At 48.5% G+C, this 19253-nt stretch overlaps 2 protein-coding genes and 2 pseudogenes across 3 annotated transcripts; 3 read left to right on the top strand and 1 right to left on the bottom strand.

Moving 5' to 3' along the window:
* Nucleotides 1-1071: 1071 nt before the first annotated feature.
* On the top strand, nt 1072-2844 carry LOC125506726 (AAA-ATPase At3g28580). The gene has a single exon (XM_048671463.2). It carries the CDS (start codon nt 1140-1142, stop codon nt 2718-2720), a length of 1581 nt encoding a protein of 526 aa, XP_048527420.2. The 5' UTR covers nt 1072-1139; the 3' UTR covers nt 2721-2844.
* LOC125506725 (protein NUCLEAR FUSION DEFECTIVE 4) lies at nt 2826-17740 on the bottom strand. 2 transcript variants are annotated; one of them, XM_048671462.2, is made up of 3 exons: nt 17114-17740; nt 15397-16414; nt 2826-3310 (listed from the first exon to the last, which is right to left on the bottom strand). In XM_048671462.2, the coding sequence occupies exons 1-3, from the start codon at nt 17564-17566 to the stop codon at nt 3165-3167; spliced, it is 1617 nt and encodes a 538-aa protein (XP_048527419.1). In that variant the 5' UTR covers nt 17567-17740; the 3' UTR covers nt 2826-3164. The 2 variants fall into 2 exon arrangements, with proteins under 2 accessions (XP_048527419.1, XP_048527418.1); XM_048671461.2 differs by lacking the exon at nt 2826-3310 and having other exon boundaries at nt 15083-16414; nt 17114-17727.
* Nucleotides 10731-12457, top strand: LOC125506728 (AAA-ATPase ASD, mitochondrial pseudogene; annotated as a pseudogene).
* Nucleotides 12598-14945, top strand: LOC125506727 (AAA-ATPase At3g28580 pseudogene; annotated as a pseudogene).
* Nucleotides 17741-19253: the final 1513 nt, after the last annotated feature.

Below are 19253 nucleotides of genomic sequence, written 5' to 3'. Positions count from 1 at the left end.
CCGGTGTCCCACCCCAAATTTTAAACTCTTCACCACAACCTAAATCCTCCACTCTCGCCTCCGTCTTAGACTCGGTCCATACTCGCCGCTGTCATCGCACGCAACTCCATGCCAACGCTATCTCTGCCTCGATGCACACCATCGAGTAGCCAGAGGTTGAGGTTGATGGCATATTAAAAAGGAAAAAAAAGATAGTTGCAAGTCATCTAGCAAAATAAATGCCAAGATAAATATTGGGACCGACTATCAGTAAGTTGCCTGAAATTTTTTTGGGTCAATAGATTTTCTGGACCGTTTGTACTCCATTGGAATATTAAGTTCCAATGGCCTCACTTCATTCTTCTTCCTTCAGCCGCCATTCCTCCTCAAGCGCTCGCCCCCAGCTCCGATGACCCGCCTTGCTGCCGCTCGCTGTGCCGTCACCTCATACGGCGAGGGCTCAGTCTAATCCGGCGGGGAATCAAAACGAAAAGACCAACCACACGCACCTGCTAACCCTCAAACTGGCCTCCGTATACGCAGCGGCGAGACGTCATCACGGGCTACAACTCGCTCCTGGCTCGGCCTCACCGGGGTCCCAGCACCTCTCTGCCGCTCGCCGCGCCGCCCTCATCTCGGCCTCTGTTCTGCGCCTTGCCTCCTCCTTCCTTTCTCGCAAAAATCGACCGCTCCAATGCAAATTCAGTTAACTTACATAGAACTATTGCGGTAAATATTACATGACGTCATGCATCCATCCTCAGCAGTCACCAACACCATGCCGTCACGCATGCTTCGAATTGGCGACGACTGAACAAGTCACCGGCCGGTCTACCTCGTCTCTGTTCTATACTCGGCTGTCAGTCTCAGAGATGCAATCCATGAGCTAAAAACAGCGACGATTGGCTAGACTGAGCTTGGCGATTCCGATATTGCCACTGCCTTCAGAGTTAAGTAACTCCATTTCCTTGGACAGCTCCAACGCAGACGGCGACGACGAAGACGACAACGACGACGACTACACGTTGCTTAGCTTCAACCTAAGCAGAGCACCACACGAATCATTGGCATTATATATATATGCGTCCAGGACGAGTTACAGCTTTCCATCGGGACAAGACCCACCCCAAAACACAACAACAGGAGGTCCAGTTGCAGCAATGGCGGCAATGATGGTGGAGAGGTGGGCGGGGTTCGGGTCGGCCATGGCGACCGTCATCTTCCTCTGGTCCGTGGTGCAGAACTACGTACCGCCCACCTTCCGCCTCTACCTCACCGCCTGGGCCGCCAAGGTCGCCGCCTGCTTCAACCCCTACCTTGAGATCACCATCTCAGAGTACGGCGCCGAGCGCTTCCAGCGCAGTGATTTCTTCCTCGCCGTCGAGGCCTACCTCAGCGATGCGTGCGCCCGCCGCGCACGCAAGCTCAAGGCCGAGCTCGTCAAGGACAGCAAGAACATCCGAGTCACCGTTGACGACCACGACGAGGTCACCGACGACTTCTCCGGCACGACCATCTGGTGGTACGCCTCCAAGCGGCAGTCCAGGGCCCAAGTCATCAGCTTCTACCCCGGCGAGGACGAGCGGCGCTTCTACAAGGTCGTCTTCCACAGGCGCCACCGCGACCTCGTCGTCGACTCCTACCTGCCCTTCGTGCTCGGCGAGGGCCGTGCCGTCACCGTCAAGAACCGCCAGCGCCGTCTCTTCACCAACAACGCCAGCCGCAACTGGAACCCCTACAGCAGCAAGAGCGTCTGGAGCCACGTCGCCTTCGAGCACCCTGCCACTTTCGACACGCTCGCCATGCACCCCGATGAGAAGGAGGCCATCGTTGACGACCTCATGGCGTTCCAGGAGAGCAAGGACTACTATGCAAAGGTCGGCAAGGCGTGGAAGCGCGGGTACCTCCTTTATGGACCGCCCGGCACCGGCAAGTCCACCATGATCGCCGCTATGGCCAACTTCCTTGACTACGACGTCTACGATCTCGAGCTCTCTGCTGTCAAGAACAACACCGAGCTGCGGAAGCTCTTCATTGAGACCACGGGCAAGTCCATCATAGTCATAGAGGACATCGACTGCTCGATCGACCTCACCGGAAAACGCCGCAAGGACAAGAAGGCCTCTAGTGACAAGGACTCCGACGATGATGGCAAACCCAAGCTACCGATGGATCCAGAGAAGGACGACGCCACTAAGGTGACGCTCTCGGGCCTCCTCAACTTCATTGATGGACTTTGGTCTGCTTGCGGGGGTGAGCGGATCATCATCTTCACCACCAACCACAAGGAGAAGCTCGATCCGGCGCTGATCCGTCGAGGAAGAATGGACAAGCACATCGAGATGTCATACTGCCGATTCGAGGGCTTCAAGGTCCTCGCCAAGAACTACTTAGATGTCATCAAGCATGAGTTGTTTGGAGAAATTCAGCAGCTGCTCGAGGAGACCGACATGTCACCCGCCGACGTTGCAGAGAACCTGATGCCAATGTCGAAGAAGAAAAAGAGGAACCCTGATTTGTGTTTGTCGGGCCTCGTCAAGGCACTCAAGCAGGCCAAGGAAGATGCGGCAGCAGCAGCGGCCAAGGCGAAGGAGGAAGAAGAGGCCAAGGAGGCTGAAGCAAAGAAAGCCAAGGAGAAAGAGGAGGCGGAGGTGAAGAAAGCCAAGGAGGAAAACAAAGGGAAGGACAAAGCAGCAGAGGAAGCCAATGGAGACATCAAGGAAGGTGACAAAGTGAAGTGAAATCAAGAAAGAAAGCCAAGGAAAAAAGAATGAGCTTGTTCACTAGTGCCCGCTTGTACAAAAAGAAAATGCAGTGTTTGTTCACAAAAAATATAAACTCTCAACTGAGAAATTGTGTGTTGCATCTCTCATTTGTAATATGTGCCCCCTTACCTATATAGATATTTGTTTCTTTTTGAAATGAAAGGGGTTTCCCCCCGCCCCAACTTTTATTGAAAGCCAAGGCAAAACCAACGACCACAAAGACTGTTTAACAGCGCCCGGCAACAGCCTGAGAGTAGCTGCCACATATAGAACCCAAGCATAGGTAGATCTACCCTATTATAGCAGGAGTTTTTACCAGAACAGGTTCAGGAACTAGACGCATAACCAGTAAAAGCAAAAGCCCTAGCTATGGATCCAGCTCCCCTCCTCATTTTATTCCCTCTTCACCTCCAGGCGATTCTAAGCAATTCCCCTCTTCGATGGTCCAACAGCCTTAAGCACCGGAGAAGTAGCGCACCCTGAGCTTCTGAGCATAATATTTTCCATTTCTTGATCGTCGCCCCCAACAGGTCCAAGACACACCGTATACTTCGCCATCTTCGCCCCTGGAAAACAAAATCATTCCGAATACGCCATAAGCTCCACAAGGCAGCAGCAGAAACCATATTCAAGACTTCATAATGCTTCCTTCTCTTCTAGTAGGAAGATAATTGATCAAAAGAGTTAGGAACATCGATCACAAAGATATCAGCAATTAAACTCCAAACAGACTTAGCAACAATGCAGTCAAAAAATAGATGCTGGATAGATTCAGGTTCACAGCAGAAGACACAGGACATGTCCTCCACATGTCTACGCTTAGCTAAGTTATCTCTGGTTAAACTCTTGTTGTAGTAAACCAGCCAGAGAAAAACATGTATATTCGGCGGCACTTTGATTTTCCATATATCATTTTTAATGACAGAAGGAATCCCTCCAAAGTTAATAAGCTTATAGAAGGATTTGACAGAGTATTTGTTAGAAGAATCTAACATCCAGAGAGGTTGATCCGGAGAGTCAGACAGCCAAACAGTCTTAACAATCTCGGTGAGTTCCTCCCATCTTGCTAGTGTATTTTCAGTGACACACCTCCTAAATGTTAACCGCAGCTCACTATCCACCCAGACCTGAGCCAGGGTAGAGTCCTGCTGCTGGCAAATACTGTAAAGATCCCAAAAAGCAGTTTTTAAAGAACAATCTCCTGTCCAAATGTCATGCCAGAAGGCAATGCTGTTCCCATCCCCCGGGACCCATCTATAGAAATTCTTAGCAGCTGCAAGAGCCCAAGATAAACTTTTCATGAATGGAGAACCAAGAACCACCCTAGTATTAAAAAAATTAGGGCAAGTGGTGTTATATTTATATTTCAACAATTTCTTCCAATCACTGTTCCTTTCATCATACAATCTTTTACCCCACGATGCCAAGAGGGCCATGTTAAACTCTCTAAGATTGGGTACCCCCAAGCCACCAAACTCCTTTTTCTAGAAATCAGCCCCCAGTTAGCAAGGTGGTATTTATGAGAATCCCCCATGTTACCCCAAAAGAAATGGGACATTTGAGAAGTAATCATATCAATTGCCCATTTGGGAAATTTCATAATAGACATAAGATAAGCAGGAATTAATACTAGCAATGCATGTGGTAAGCAATATAAATTTCCCTCTGTAAGATAGACATCTTCCCAACCAGCCTGAAATGTTCTTAATAATCCTATCAATAATGGGTTGAAGGTCCTCCCTCCTCAATTTTTTAAAGTGAAGGGGGACACCTAAATATTTGAAGGGGAAATCCCCCAGTTGGAAGCAGAAGACTTGAGCAAATTCATTGGACAACTGTTCAGAGATATTAATAGCATGCAAATCACTCTTATGAAAATTAATTTTTAATCCAGACAGATTTTCAAAGCATGAGAGAATCCACTTCAAGTTCTTAGCATAATCCAGCGAATTCTCTAAAAATAAGATGGTGTCATCAGCATATTGCAGGCTGACCACACCACCAGGGAAGGCTTGTGGAAGAAGCCCACGAATCAAACCAAAACTAGTAGCCTTTTGAAGCATTTTTGAAAACACATCAGCAACCAAATTAAAAAGAAGGGGTGAATGAGGGTCACCCTGTTTCAAGCCTTTTCCCCCAGAGAACTGGGGACCATTAGAGTCATTAATCCTAACTTGAAAAGTGCTTTGATGTATGGTGGAAATCACCCAATCCACCCATTTATTACCAAAGCCTCTAGAAAGAAGCATCTTTTTTAAGAAATCCCAACTAACTCTATCATAGGCTTTCTCATAGTCTAATTTAAGAATCAAGCCAGCAGTCCCAGACCTATGAACTTCATGAATGACCTCATGAGCCATAACCACACTTTCCAAGATGAATCTCCCTTTGATAAACGCAGTTTGATTAGAAGATATTAGCTTGTCACACAAGGGGGAGGCCCTAGTGGTCATAGCTTTAGAAAAAATCTTAACAGCACAATTACTAAGGCTAATGGGCCTGAAATTCTTCATGTCTCTAGCCCTAGGGATTTTGGGAATAAGAGTAATAATGGCATGGTTGAGCTTATATAAATCAAGGGTACCTCTTTCAAAGTCTCTAACCATCCACATAAAGTCTTTCTTAATCAAGTCCCAAAAGGTTTGGTAAAATAAAAAGGACAGACCATCAGGGCCAGGGGCACCACTAGCATAAGAAGACATCACAGCTTGCTTAATTTCCTCCTCAGAGAATGGTCTCTCTAGGCACTCTCTATCATCAGCGCTAACCATTTCGTCCTCAGACCAGAAGTTACTATCCAAATGGATATCAGGTCTGGGTTCAAAGGCAAATAGCTTTTTATAAAAAGAGGTAGCCACCTCAAGCATCTCACTGGTCGAAGTGACCACACCATTAGGACTCTCCAACTCAGCCAGATGGTTCTTTCTATGTCTGTGATTAGCCAGTGCATGAAAATAAGCATTATTCCTATAACCTTCTAGAATTTTTCTATCTCTGGACCTCTACCAAAGGGCAGTTTCCTCTTTCTTCCACAATTCATCTAGCTCTTTCTTAATCTCTTTCATCCTATCATACTCAGTAACAGATAGTTGATGGTTTTCAGACATGAGATCCAAAATATCAAACTCCAGAAGGAGTGCCTTCTTCTTCTTTTTAAGACCAGCTTCCCTATTAATACTCCACCCTTTGATTTTCTTTCTGAGATTCCTAGTCTTAAGCATCCAATTATCAGCAGAGGATTTGTCTGAAGACACGGAATTCCAGGCTTCCATCACCATTTGATGAAAGTCCGGCTGTGAGAGCCACCACTTCTCAAACCTAAATGGTTTGGGGGTGGTTGGGGCTCTGGCACCAGTATCCAGGACCAAGGGAGCATGATCACTCCCCACCCTGGGAAGAGTCATTAGGGTAGAAAAAGGAAAATGTGTATCCCAGCTCACAGAAATGAAGACTCTATCCAGTACAGCAAAAACAGGGGAAACCTGGTTGTTAGACCAAGTAAACACCCTATTGGAGATAGAAATCTCCATCAATGCCCACCTATTGATCCAATCATTAAACAAGAAGACAGTTTGTTGATTAACCAAACCACTACTCTTATCCTTATCATTTCTAACCAAATTAAAATCTCCACAGATCATAACAGGATAAGAAGCATTAGCTATAGTATCATGTAACTCAGTGATAAAGTCAATCTTAAATTCAGGGTAAGCAGATCCATAGACCAACACCAACTGCCAAACGAATCCATCAGATTTATTCTTAACAGTAGCAATAATGGAAAACTTCTGATTAATAAAACCAACCACTTCAAAGCAAAAAAATTTGAGACCCACAAGGATCCCTCCTGCAGTATTATCAGCTGGCAGGAAGTGCCACACAAAATTGTCAAATTTATCTATAGACTTGAGGAAACCCTCAGAAATAATTTCTCTCTTAGTTTCTTGAAAACCAATAAAATTAGGATTAGATTTAGTAATAGTATCACATAGGCACTGAATCTTCCCATGCTGCCCTAAACCTCTAATGTTCCAAATAAGCCCTATCATCTAATTAATTTTGAATGGATGGGACAAGCCACAAGGCTTAACTTTAGTTAGAACCATTGGTGTTCCCCTAGAAGCATCAGCAGTGCCCACTGGTTCCAGGAGAGGGGCACCATTAGGTGTACTAACCAATTCACTGGCATCAAAATCAAGGTTATTAGGTAGCACAATTTCAGGGTTATTGTTGGCAAAAACCAAACACCTCTCCTTTTCTACCTCTATCATCTCATCAATAGTATAGATTTTTTGAATGTCATCCCCCCCCCCAATCACCAAATTCATTTGACTCATCTGATTAGCAAGAATGTTTTTATCCATAGTAGAGAAGGATTTACCTTTGAACGTGGGTGGGATTTCCAGATTCTTCTTTCTTTTATATGCTGCAGCTTTTTCCATGATGTTAACATTGCCATGGCCTCTGGTAGCAGGTCTTTTAGCAACAACAGGCCCCCATCTTGACTTGTTTCCATGACCAGCCTCCACACCTTTAACTTGAGCAAATGATTCCAGCAGAGATCTCTTCCATGTTTCTCTTTGGAGAATTTGGACAGCCTCAGGAGGGAGAACCCCCAACTCATCTTCTGTTTCCTCATCTTCAGAGACACACATGTCCACTGACCTTAACAGATCCTCACAATATTCCATATTCTCAGTATTCTTCTCAAGAGTCATACTGACAGAGTCTTTCTTGGTTGGAGTAGGAGTTTTGTAGATAGCATTCTTCTTTTTTTCTCCATAGTTCAGGTCTTGCATTGTAATCTTACTCATATGCTCATGGGCATATCCATGTCCATCAGAAGATGAACCCTCAAGGTTGACTTTTGTCACAGCACATTCCAGAATAAATGCCTCCTGGTCAGTGTCAATATTATCATTCATGGATGCATCCACCACCCCCTGACCACCAGACCTTTTTGAAGAGTTATGTTTAGATGAGAAATTGGCCTTGTCCAGCTCATCAATATCTAGGTCACCACCTCCTGACCCATCAGAAACATGATCACCCTGTGTTCCTTCATGCCTTTCTGTCTGATCCTCCTCATCCTTTCCCTCTTCCTCAAAATCATCTTCATCCCCATCTACATCAATGACAGAATCAGCCCCACATGTTTGTTCAAAACCTTCCACAGTAAAGCCAAGTAGAAACAACTTCTTCTTCATCTCAATCAGTCTTTCAAAAGGAATTTTGGTGGGGTCTCTGCAGGCAATCTTGACTCTGACATTCTCAAAAAAAGTCCTGAACATCCCATTCCAATCCACATATGTAAGGGCCCCAAACAATGAGGCAATCTGAGCAAACACTTTCCAAGTGCACCACTTTGGAGGAATCCCTTCAATCAAAACCCAAGCTTCAATCAACTCACCAAATGGCTCGCACGCACCCTTCCATTCAGTTAGAGTCACATTAACATCCTGTGGCAGGGAGAACCCAGGCAACTCAATAAGATCTTCCACTTTCTTCCAGGGAGGAAACCTGACCAAAAAGGTCTTACTAGATAAACCTCTGATTTGCCAAGGCCAATGTTTATTTTTACAGAATGTAGCAGATAGTAATTCCCTCAGTTTAGTACCATCCACTTCCCCTTTCAAGATGTTAACCACTGCACAGTTCTGGAAGTTCAACCAATTGGACTCATTTGCAACAGGGACATCAACATGGTAAAAACCAAGACCTTGAGCTCCACTACCAAAGAAGGCAGCAGTAGGTTGGACCTTAGACCACGCTGCACAATTGTTGACATTACGATTCTGCTGACAGATAAAGCAGGCCTTCGGCTTCACACAATTCCCAACATAATGTCCCGGTCCACCACAGTTAAAACAAATCATGTCCTTATACTTAGGGTCAAGAACTTGTTCCACCTCAACCTCCACAGATTGGGACGACTGTACCTGAGCAGATCCAGCGGTAGAAGCTGTGGATCTGGTAGGCTTGGGAGCAGGAGCCTGCTCTTTTGTAGCAGGCATCGCTGGTTTCCTACCAGCAGGCGCGGCAGGCTTCTGCCCGGCCCCTTTGATCGGGCCAGCAGGGTGGCTGCTTCCCCCGGCACGACGATCTGCCATCTTCACCCCATGCTTAACAGCCTCGGCGAAGGAGATGGAACCAGGGCCAATCCCCTCACGAGCAACTTTGATTAGTCTGGGAGGTGGATCGAACGGCCGACGGGTTGTAGGAAAACAATCCGCAGCTGAAAAGGCTTTGTTCTCAATGAGGTCTCTCCGGATCCAGCAAAGGAACCCGGATTTTTGGTGGTCTTGAGGTTGAGAGGTAGGGTTTCTAGGGGGGCGGCGACGAGGGGGGGAGGGAATGAGCCAGAGCTGGCCAAAGTGCTCCTCAACGTTTTCTAGGGATTCGACTTTACGTAATCCCCTCGTTCTTTCCGCTTTCTCCCCAACGACACGCAACTTGACCGTGGGCCCAGGCAAGGCTGGACTCACCCCGTGGGAATGACACAGAGATCCCGTTCCAGAGGCTGGGACGGGATTTACAACCTGGCCAAGTCCCTCGCTGGAAAAAACCTCCGACGAGGTCTCGCCCGCCGCAGAAGCAGCCACAGCTTCCTTATTGCCTCGAGGAACAAGAGGGAGAACCCCCGAATTTATCCCCAAATCCTGAACTAACTCGCTAGGAACCGAATCAAACTGTTCAATCGAACACACAACCTCATGCATCCCCCGGCGGCGCAATCGAAAATCCCTTAGTTTAGCCTTAAGAGCTGGATTAGCACGGAAACGCAAACCAAGCTCACCAGGCCACGGGGGAGGATCAATGGCTCGTTGATGTGTCTGCATCTGTCGGGGAAGGCGATTTACTGACGACGCGGAGGCCATACGGTCCCCGCAGGGAGGAACTCCGGTGGGATCCTGGCGATCCCCTCCCACGACGGCGGCCTGATGTTGAGCCTTGAGGGGTTCGCCGTCCTGAAGTTCTCCCAGCGGGCGGCCTGCCGCGGATCTGATGATTCCGCCTCCTGAATTGCCCAGAAGAGAAGCTCCATATCCTCGCAGTCGTCGTCTCCGATGAATCACGCACGCTCGACGAAGTTCGCGTGGCGGAGGATATGCATGTGGATCTCCCCCCACTCGTCGCGGTCGGGGAAGCGCTCCATCACCACCCGCCTCATCTCTCAGCGAGCCTCCGGCGAGAGCGGATCGATCTCGGGCAGCGGTGCCGCAACTGGAGGCGGAAGTGCCCGCGGCTCCGCAACCCGTGTCGCCGGCACAAGCCGGCGAACCCGCATCCCGCGGCGTCGCGCTCCAGCCATACGTCTTCTCAGCTGTGGATTTGGAGCGGGGAGAGCTCGGTGCGGTGTGGGGGTGGGTGGGAAGCCGTAGATTGTGCTTTAATGGCGGCGGCGGCGCTTCGCCCGAGGGGGAGCGGGGGCGGGGAGGAGAGGGAGTCATTTCGTGCACACAAGGATACAAATTCAAGCGGCAACAGGTAGTCTATAGATATTTGTTTCATCTCTCATTTGTAATATTTCCGGCAAAACTATACAAAATGCTAACAAGACCCATTCGCTTTACCTACAACAAAATGCTAACCAGTTTTTCTATAGGGAATTAAACCTAAACGTGGCATAAGAAGCTTCCCTACAATTTCACCAACACAATATCGACACTACGCATGACAGTGACAGAATACGCAATTAGCAATCGGAACCTACCCTGCTCCTTCATTAATTAATTGATTAAGCAACCCAAATCCGGAAGCAACCAAGTTCTGCATTTTTTCCATGCGCGCATGAAGTCACCCGGCTTTGATAGCTCATCTTCACCTGCTCCGACGACCACAACGACCACCGGTCGACCAAGTTCTGCATTTTTTCCATGCGCGCATGAAGTTACCCGGGTTTGATAGCTCATCTTCACCTGCTCCGACGATCGACCACAACGACCACCGGTCGCCCCTAAGTCTACTTAAGTAAATCAGCACCCAGAACTCAGGAACTATATATACACTACACACACAAATCTCCAGCGTTACATTAGCAAGAAGAGAGCTAGCCAGCCATGGTGGCGATGGTGGAGAGATGGGCGGGGTTGGGGTCGGCCATGGCCAGCATCATCTTCCTCTGGTCCATGGTGCAGAACCACGTCCCGGTCACCCTCCGCCTCTACCTCACCTCCTGGGCCGCCAAGCTCGCCGCCTGCTTCAGCCCCTACCTTCAGATCACCATCTTGGAGAACAGCGCCGAGCGCTTTCAGCAAAGCGAGTTCTTCTACGCCGTCGAGGCCTACCTCAGCGACGCGTGCGCCCGCCGCGCCCGCAGGCTCAAGGCCGAGCTCGGGAGCGACAGCAGTAACCTGCAGGTCTCCGTGGACGACCATGAGGAGGTCACCGATGAGTTCTCTGGTGTGACTCTCTGGTGGTATGCCTCCAAGAAGCATTCCAAGGGGAATGTCATCAGCTTCTACCCTGGCGAGGACGAGAGACGCTTCTACCAGGTCGTCTTCCACAGGAGCCACCGTGACCTCGTGGTCGGCTCCTACTTGCCCTTCGTCCTCGCCAAGGGCCGCACCGTCATCGTCAAGAACCGCCAGCGCCGCCTCTTCACCAACTGCGGTGGTAGACGGAGGCGCTACCTTCGCAATAGCGTCTGGGACTATGTTAAGTTTGAACACCCGGCCACGTTCGACACGCTTGCCATGGACACTGACCAAAAGGAGGCCATCATGGACGACCTCATTGCGTTCAAGGATGGCAAGGAGTACTACACAAAGGTCGGCAAGGCATGGAAGCGGGGGTACCTATTGTACGGCCCGCCCGGCACCGGCAAGTCCACAATGATCGCCGCCATGGCCAATTTCCTTGATTACGACGTCTACGACCTCGAGCTTACGTCGGTCAAGAACAATACCGAGCTGCGAAAGCTCTTCATCGAGATGACAAGCAAATCCATCATCGTCATCGAGGACATCGATTGCTCCATTGACCTCACTGGTAAGCGCCGCAAGGGCAAGAAGGCCTCGAGTAACAAGGACTCTGACAATGAATATGAAGCGGACCCGACGGAGCCACAGAAGGACGATGAAAGCAAGGTGACGCTCTCAGGCCTACTCAACTTCATCGACGGGCTATGGTCGGCAAGCGGCGGTGAGCGGATCATCATCTTCACCACCAACCATAAGGAGAAGCTGGACCCGGCGCTAATCCGGCGGGGTAGGATGGACAAGCACATCGAGATGTCCTATTGCCGCTTCGAGGGCTTCAAGGTGCTCGCCAAGAACTACCTAGACATCGTTGAGCATGTGTTGTTCGGCGAGATCCAGCAGCTACTCGAAGAGACCGACATGTCACCAGCCGACGTGGCAGAGAACCTGATGCCCGTGTCAAAGAAGAAAAAGAAGGACCCGAACATGTGCTTGGCAGGCCTCATTGCGGCGCTCAAACAGGCCAAGAAAGACGCCGTCGAGGCTGCGGCAGCGGCAAAGGCGAAGGAGGAAGAGGAGGCAGAAGCAAAGAAAGCCAAGGAGAAAGAGGAACCCAAGGAAGACAAATGAAAGAAAAAACGTGCCAGGAAGCCAGGTAGCCAACCAAGACATCAAACAAGTTTGCTTGCTCACTAGTGCTCGCTTACAACAACAAAAAGGATGTATAGTGTTTGTTCAAATAAATTATGTATCACTCAGCTGGAATAAAATGGTTTTGCTTTCTCTTCTCAATGGTTAATTCACACGGGAAGTTACCTTTAGAAAGTTAATATAACTGATACCAGATGCATAATTCTAACATGATACTGTTGCAAGTACACAGCGAACATTTTCCTCACTTCACTACGAAAGACAGCATTCTGGCGTATATGACCTGCCTATAGAACATGCTCGTCCCGACGAACAATACGAGCGGTACGACACACACCATGATCATGAAGGAGAGTGTGAAGCCAAGGAGAAAGGCAAATGGGGGCACAAAACAAAATATGTATCCCTCAACAAGAATAATAATGATGATAATTCCTGTGTATGTATGGAATAGCTACAATACGAAATGCCAACCTCTCCCCTGTCTCAAACGTACTGGGCAAAGGTAATCCACAGGATTTTTCCATGCTGTAGATTCTTCTCTGCTCTGACAGCTCCTCCTCACCTGCTCCGACAACGGCAAAGAAGAACACAAATCTGATCCGATGACGACAAAGGCAAAGTCGAACATGCTCCGATGACGACAACAAAAACGAAGACGGGCACGAAGACTCAGGTCAACTTAAGTAGATCACCCACAACTCTCCAGCATTATATATACACATATGCAGGCGCTTCCAGTGCAGATCGACCTATAGCATTCCAACAAGAAAGCCTCAAGACACAATATCAAGAGGTCCAGCCATGGCGCCCATGGCGGAGTGGTTGCCATGGTTTGGATCGGCGGTGGCGAGCGCCATCTTCTTATGGTCCATGGTGCAGAACCACGTCCCCGACACCCTCCGCCTCTTCCTCACCACCCGGGCAGCCAAGATTGCTGCCAACTTCAACCCTTACCACGAGATCACCATCTCCGAGTACGGCGCCAAGCGATTCCAGCGTAGCGAATTTTTTCTCGCTGTCGAGGCCTACGTGAGCGATGCCTGTGCTCGCCATGCATGGAGGCTCAAGGCCGAGCTCGGCAAGGACAGCAAGAACCTCCAAATCGCTGTCGATGACCACGAGGAGGTCACCGATGACTTCTCCGGAACCACACTCTGGTGGTATGCCTCCAAGCAGCAATCCAAGGCCAACGTCATCAGCATATACCCCAGCCAGGATGAGAAGCGCTTCTACCGGGTCGTCTTTCACAGGCGACACCGTGAACTCGTTGTCGGCTTCTACCTACCATTTATCCTCAGCAAGGGCCGTGCCGTCACCGTCAAAAACCGCCAGCGCCGCCTCTTCACTAACAACGCCGGCGGTAGCTGGAACCCTTACCGGGCCAAGAGCGTCTAGAGCCACATCGCATTCGAGCACCCAGCGACGTTCGACACGCTTGCCATGGACCCCGATCAGAAGGAGGCCATCATCAACGACCTCATGGCCTTCCAGGAGGGCAAGGAGTATTATGCAAAAGTCGGCAAGGCATGGAAGCGTGGGTGCCTCCTATACGGTCCTCCTGGCACTGGCAAGTCCACTATGATCGCCGCCATGGCCAATTTCCTCGACTACAACGTCTACGACCTTGAACTCACGGCCGTCAAGAACAACACCGAGCTGTGGAAGCTCTTCATTGCGACAACAGGCAAATCCATCATCATCATAGAAGACATCGACTGCTCCGCCGACCTCACCGAAAAACACCGCAAGGACAAGAAGGCCTCTGGCGATAAGGATTCTGATGACGATGACAGATCCAAGCTATCAATGGAGCCAGAGAAGAGTGACGCTCTCTAGCCTGCTCAACTTCATCGACGGGCTGTGGTCGGCCTGCGGGGGTGAGCAGATTATCATCTTCACGACCAATCACAAGGAGAAGCTGGACCCCGCACTGATCCGGCGGGGCAGGATGGACAAGCACATAGAGATGTCCTACTGTCGCTTCGAGGGCTTCACGGTGCTCGCCAAGAACTACATGGACATCGTTGAGCATGAGCTGTTCGGCGAGATCCAGCAGCTGCTCGAGGAAATCGATATGTCGCCTGCTGATGTGGCGGAGAACCTGATGCCCATGTCCAAGAAGAAAAGGAGGGACCCTGATGTGTGCTTGGCAGGACTCATCGAGGCGCTCAAGCAGGCCAAGGAGGACGCAGGAGCGGCAAAGGCGAAGGAGGAAGAGGAGGCCAAGGAGGCTGAAGTGAAGAAAGCCAAGGAGATAAAGGAGGGAGAGGCGAAGAAAGACGAAGGGAAGGAAAAACATCAGAGGTAGCCAACGGAGACATCAATCAAGGTGACGAGTAGAGTTACAGGATCAGAGTGAACATGTAAACTAGTGCTCCCTTACAGACACAAACAGATGCAGTGTTTGTTCAAATAAAATATGTATCACTCAACTGGAGTAAAATAAATAAATAATATTGATTTCTCTTCTCAGAGAAATTGCCATTATAATGTTGCTATATAATACCTCCGTCCCAAAATAAGTGAAGCGGTTTTAGTTCAAATTTGAACTAAAACCAAGACACTTATTTTGGGACGGAGGCTACAATACCTAATGCTAACATGGTATTGCTGTAAGAGCACAACTCCTGTAAAGTACTCCCTCTATAAAGAAATATAAGAGTATTTAGATCACTACTTTGGTGATCTAAACGCTCATATATTTCTTTACGGAGGGAGTATGTATCACTCAGCTTTTTTCCCGATAAGTATGTGTCACTCAACTGAAATACAAATATTGGTTTCTTTTTCATTTGCTTATTAACACAGGAAGTGACCATTGTATTGTTGCTATCTAAAGAGAGTGCTACAATACCAAATGCTAACATGATATTGTTACTACTATATAAAAGATACAGGAAAACTGAGCATGGTTTGTATATATACATTTCCTCATTTATCTACAAAAGGGAGCAGTCTGGCATATATAACCCGTCTATAAAACTTCCTTGTTCTGATGAACAATACAAATGCTACGGCAGACCCGAAGACACAGACGCATGACATGATCAGGAAGGAGAGTGCGAAGCAGTGCTTACCGGCACAGGCAAGCTCACCTTGCGGTGACTCCTTGTCATAAATGAACCCAACCACGCGCACCGAGAGGATGTAAGAGCCAACAGGGCTCGCGACGGCCACTGTGTTGAAGATGGTGCCGAAATGGTTTAGCCCGAATATCTCTGAAGTTATGCTCGGCATCAAAGCCCACTGAGACCCGTAGCACAAGCCGACAAGGACCGAGCCGACGTAGAGTGACGCGTGGAAACCGGAGGAGATGATGGCATGGCCTACACCCATGACCAGAAGCGTCGCTGCTATGAAGAAAGGCCTGCCCAGTCCTCGCGACCGGAGGAAGTGGTCGGAGACGTAGCCTGCGCCGAACCTCCCTGAGAAGTTCCAGATGCTCCATAGGGACACCAGAGTGCTGGTCTCCCTGCTCGTGTAGCCCAGAGAGCCCCCGATCTGGCTGATGTTGTTCACCGTGGCCAACCCCGAGCCCATTCCGCAGGCCATCGCAAGGAAGAGCAGCCAGAAGTCGAGTTTGCACATGGCCTGCACCACGTTCAGGTTCTCTGCTTTGTCCGACGACATGTCCTGATTATTAGATCCCACAAGCGGTGTGCTAGAGCTGGCGTTCTCTGAATCCTGCTGCGCCGTTTCCTCATGAAGAAGTAAACCAGTTTGTTCTTCCGACGTTGGTTCTTCTCGCTGCTTCGATTCGGACCTCTGAGCCCTTACAACAATAGCCACTGGAGACATGATCAGCAGCAAGAGTATCGCGAAGCAAACACTCTGCCCAGCTGAACTTATCATGAAAACTTGGTCGCAGATTATGACAACCATCAGGAACCCAGCAACAGTAACGGCCATGAGAGAGAAAGCATCGAGGAACTTCTTGTTGTACCGCTGATGAGCGCTGTGGACGTCGACAAAGTACATGAGCAGCAACGCGATGGCTGTGGGTAGTATTGCCAGCATAAGTATGAAACTGCCGGGATCAATATGGAGAGTGCGCTGTACTTGGACCAGTATTGCGCCGCTCAAGCCTAGAAAACCCTGTTTGGAAATTAAACAGATGAATCGATGTCATAAACTGCGAAACAGAGTGTAGGTTGGGATTATTGAGAAAATAAAGTGTGTGCAATGTTGGATCCACACAAGTTCACATCATCAGAGTTATGAATACAGTTAGGCGGGAACTGAAGACAATAACACTGAAAGTTCGGGCAATTAAGACAAAAATGATAGCTCCACCTGGTGTGGTAGGTAAAGGACGAGGCCAGCGAATGAACACTGCATTATTGCCTCTCTGATGTATCTGGACCAGAAAACATTATTATGAAACAGTTCCTGTACCTACACAACTGTACTTTTCTAGAACCTGTGATGCTGCCTCCCAGGGAGCAAGGATTCCCAGAATGGTTGTGCTGGATGAATTGTACTTCTCTAGAACTGTTTGTCTCTAAGGTTGTGTTGCATCAAAATTACTCTCCTTGACTACTTTCAGCATAAATCTCTGTACTACTGTGCCACTGTGGTATGCCACCAAAACAGATTTCTCCACATAAAAATGGAACAAAACAGATCCTTTCACATGCCTCTTTTTGGTTTGTACGATTGGAGCAGACAGAGCCTGTGGATTTCACATGCTTCTTTGGATTGTTTTCTTGTTGTAACTCACAGAGCAAATTACTGATGCAGAGGAACAGAGCAGAGACTGAAAGCAGAGTAAGGGGATCGATCGGCAGCAGGTACCTTCATGATGCCGATGACGGTGCCGCGGCGGTCGGGGAAGTTCTCGACGGCGGTGACGACATCGGCCGTGTTCATGAAGGTCTGCGCCTGCGCGGCGAGCAGCATGTAGAGGCAGACGAGCGGGAGCGGGGCGGGCACGACACCCGCGACGGCGAGCCACATGGGGAGGTACCCTGCGGCGCAGAGAGCGGCGCCGGTGAGGAGGACGACCCAGGGGCGTCGGCGCCCTCCCACGGGCGCCCACGCGGCGAGGAGGCCGGAGAGGACCCCGACGTTGGCGCCGACGTCCTTGAAGAAGGCGACGGCGTCGAGCGCGGACTGGTCGTAGCCCTGCGACGCCTTGAGCGCCGGCGAGTAGACGCCGAAGCAGTAGCTGCCGCCCGCGAAGCACTGGATCAGCGCGCTCGCCGCCAGCGCCGACCACCGCGTCCGCGCGCGCGTCCTGGCCGCCATCGCCGCCGCCCCTGCCGGAACAGAAGAGGAAGAAAATAATGTCTTTTTTTTAGCTCGGTGGCTTCAAGGACCTCTCTTTACGCTGCCACGTAAGCTACGTGACACCCACTAGCCGCCGTGTGTCACTGACAGCGTGGGCCCACTGAGAAGAAGCCAAGCTATGATTTTGCTTGTGTCATGTGGACATGTGGACAAGAACAAGATAATGGAGCTCAAGGAGTATTCAATCAAGAGGCAAGCTGGCAAAGAACTCAAACCCCTCTACCCTTGGAAGTACTCCTACTAAATTGCATTTTTATAAGATTGTAATTATCGAATGTGCGAATCTGTGTGAAATCGAGAGCATAACAAAAGCCTGAAAAGGCCCCGCTTATTCTTGCACTTTTAATAGAGCTGCACTGTATATGAAATTCAAACTCTTTTTAAAGTCGAAAACGACATTCTTGATGAGAGCATAACAAACCCCTGAAAAGGACCGTTTATTCTTGAATTACGGACGTAAGAAGGGGTTGGTGTCCTTTTTCTTTGTTAAATTGTCTATCTCAACATTGTTATTTGTTATTTCTACTCACATTAACATGATAAGTGATTATTGGAGCAGCTTTCATGTTTGTTTGATATCTTTAATATTACTTGCTAAAAACATGTCACTGTGCGTAAATGTGTTGTTTCGTGGCAACACACGGGTCCGCCGCCGTTGCACTGCCTATGAACTTGGTGGAGACAGGGAAGGATAGTTGTGGCGTTGTGAAGACCTTGACGGCTTGACGCCTGCTGTCATGACCACGGCCACTGCGTCGGCAAGATAGGCCCTAAAGGCATCTCCAATGCAGGCCCACAAAATGGACACACTATTTATCTATGGATTGGTTCACGGACACAGATCAAAATAATAGCATATCAAATCTTCATGAATGAAAATATTCAAATGCGACAGTAGTTCCACTATAAATATTATAATCCAATTAAATTTTGAAATAAAATAGTTCCAACATAAATTCAACTTGCAAGATGGAACACCCGTGTCACAAATTTGAAGTCTAATTTATAATATAGTTCGGGAGAAAAAGACAAATTTGACTCTGACGGTACACAACATTAGTTGGGCTTTAAATTTTGCCCATTACCACTGTTAATACTACTTTTGTTTTTGGACCTTGGCATTAGTTGAGATTCAAAAGGTACTTGATTTTTGTGATATTATCTGTTCATGTTGTGCCCATCTGTAGACTTTTCCTCATATGTTTTTTGAAAACATTTGTATGTACAAGCTGAATCCAGGTGCAGTACAAGCCCTGGTGCACTATATACTTACCAACAAGGGAGATGTGTTGTTGGTTGAAAAATGACGCAGTTAACAACTTGGGCCTAATATTTGACACAAGCTCAAACCATTTGCAGTGTTATTTTCAGACTGGTTATTGCTATGGAGAATGGAACATCTATGCTATTGATAAAGAACAATCTCACAAAATTGGATCTTTCTTCTCGTGCTATTATTGCTGAAATTAAGAGGCGCACTATAAGTCTAAGGAATTGCCAAGCTTTGTGTACCTTATAATAGTGACACCATGGATGCGTGAAGTTGAGTGATACTAATACTATTTAATCGTGGACAACATATATCCAGTTAGCGAATGATTTGGTTGGTTAAGGAGACACAAAGACTACCGAGAAGGAAACAAGT

Source organism: Triticum urartu, chromosome 5A, assembly GCF_056163025.1.
Source record: "Triticum urartu cultivar PI428250 chromosome 5A, HENAU_Tu73, whole genome shotgun sequence".
In the NCBI taxonomy this organism is placed as follows: domain Eukaryota; kingdom Viridiplantae; phylum Streptophyta; class Magnoliopsida; order Poales; family Poaceae; genus Triticum; species Triticum urartu.
The sequence above is the reverse complement of the archived record's forward strand: the minus strand, read 5'-3'. Positions and strand labels throughout refer to the sequence as shown.

What these genes read in the sequence shown, in the direction of transcription:
- LOC125506726 (XM_048671463.2), top strand. Translation starts at nt 1,140, where the DNA reads ATGGCGGCAATGATGGTGGAGAGGTGGGCGGGGTTCGGGTCGGCCATG.
- LOC125506725 (XM_048671462.2), bottom strand. Translation starts at nt 17,566, where the DNA reads ATGGCGGCCAGGACGCGCGCGCGGACGCGGTGGTCGGCGCTGGCGGCG. An exon ending in CCGTCATCGGCATCATGAAG is followed by an intron (nt 16,415 to 17,113) that starts GTACCTGCTGCC and finishes ATTTCCAAACAG; the next exon opens with GGTTTTCTAGGCTTGAGCGG. An exon ending in AGGTGAGCTTGCCTGTGCCG is followed by an intron (nt 3,311 to 15,396) that starts GTAAGCACTGCT and finishes TTTGTTTTCCAG; the next exon opens with GGGCGAAGATGGCGAAGTAT.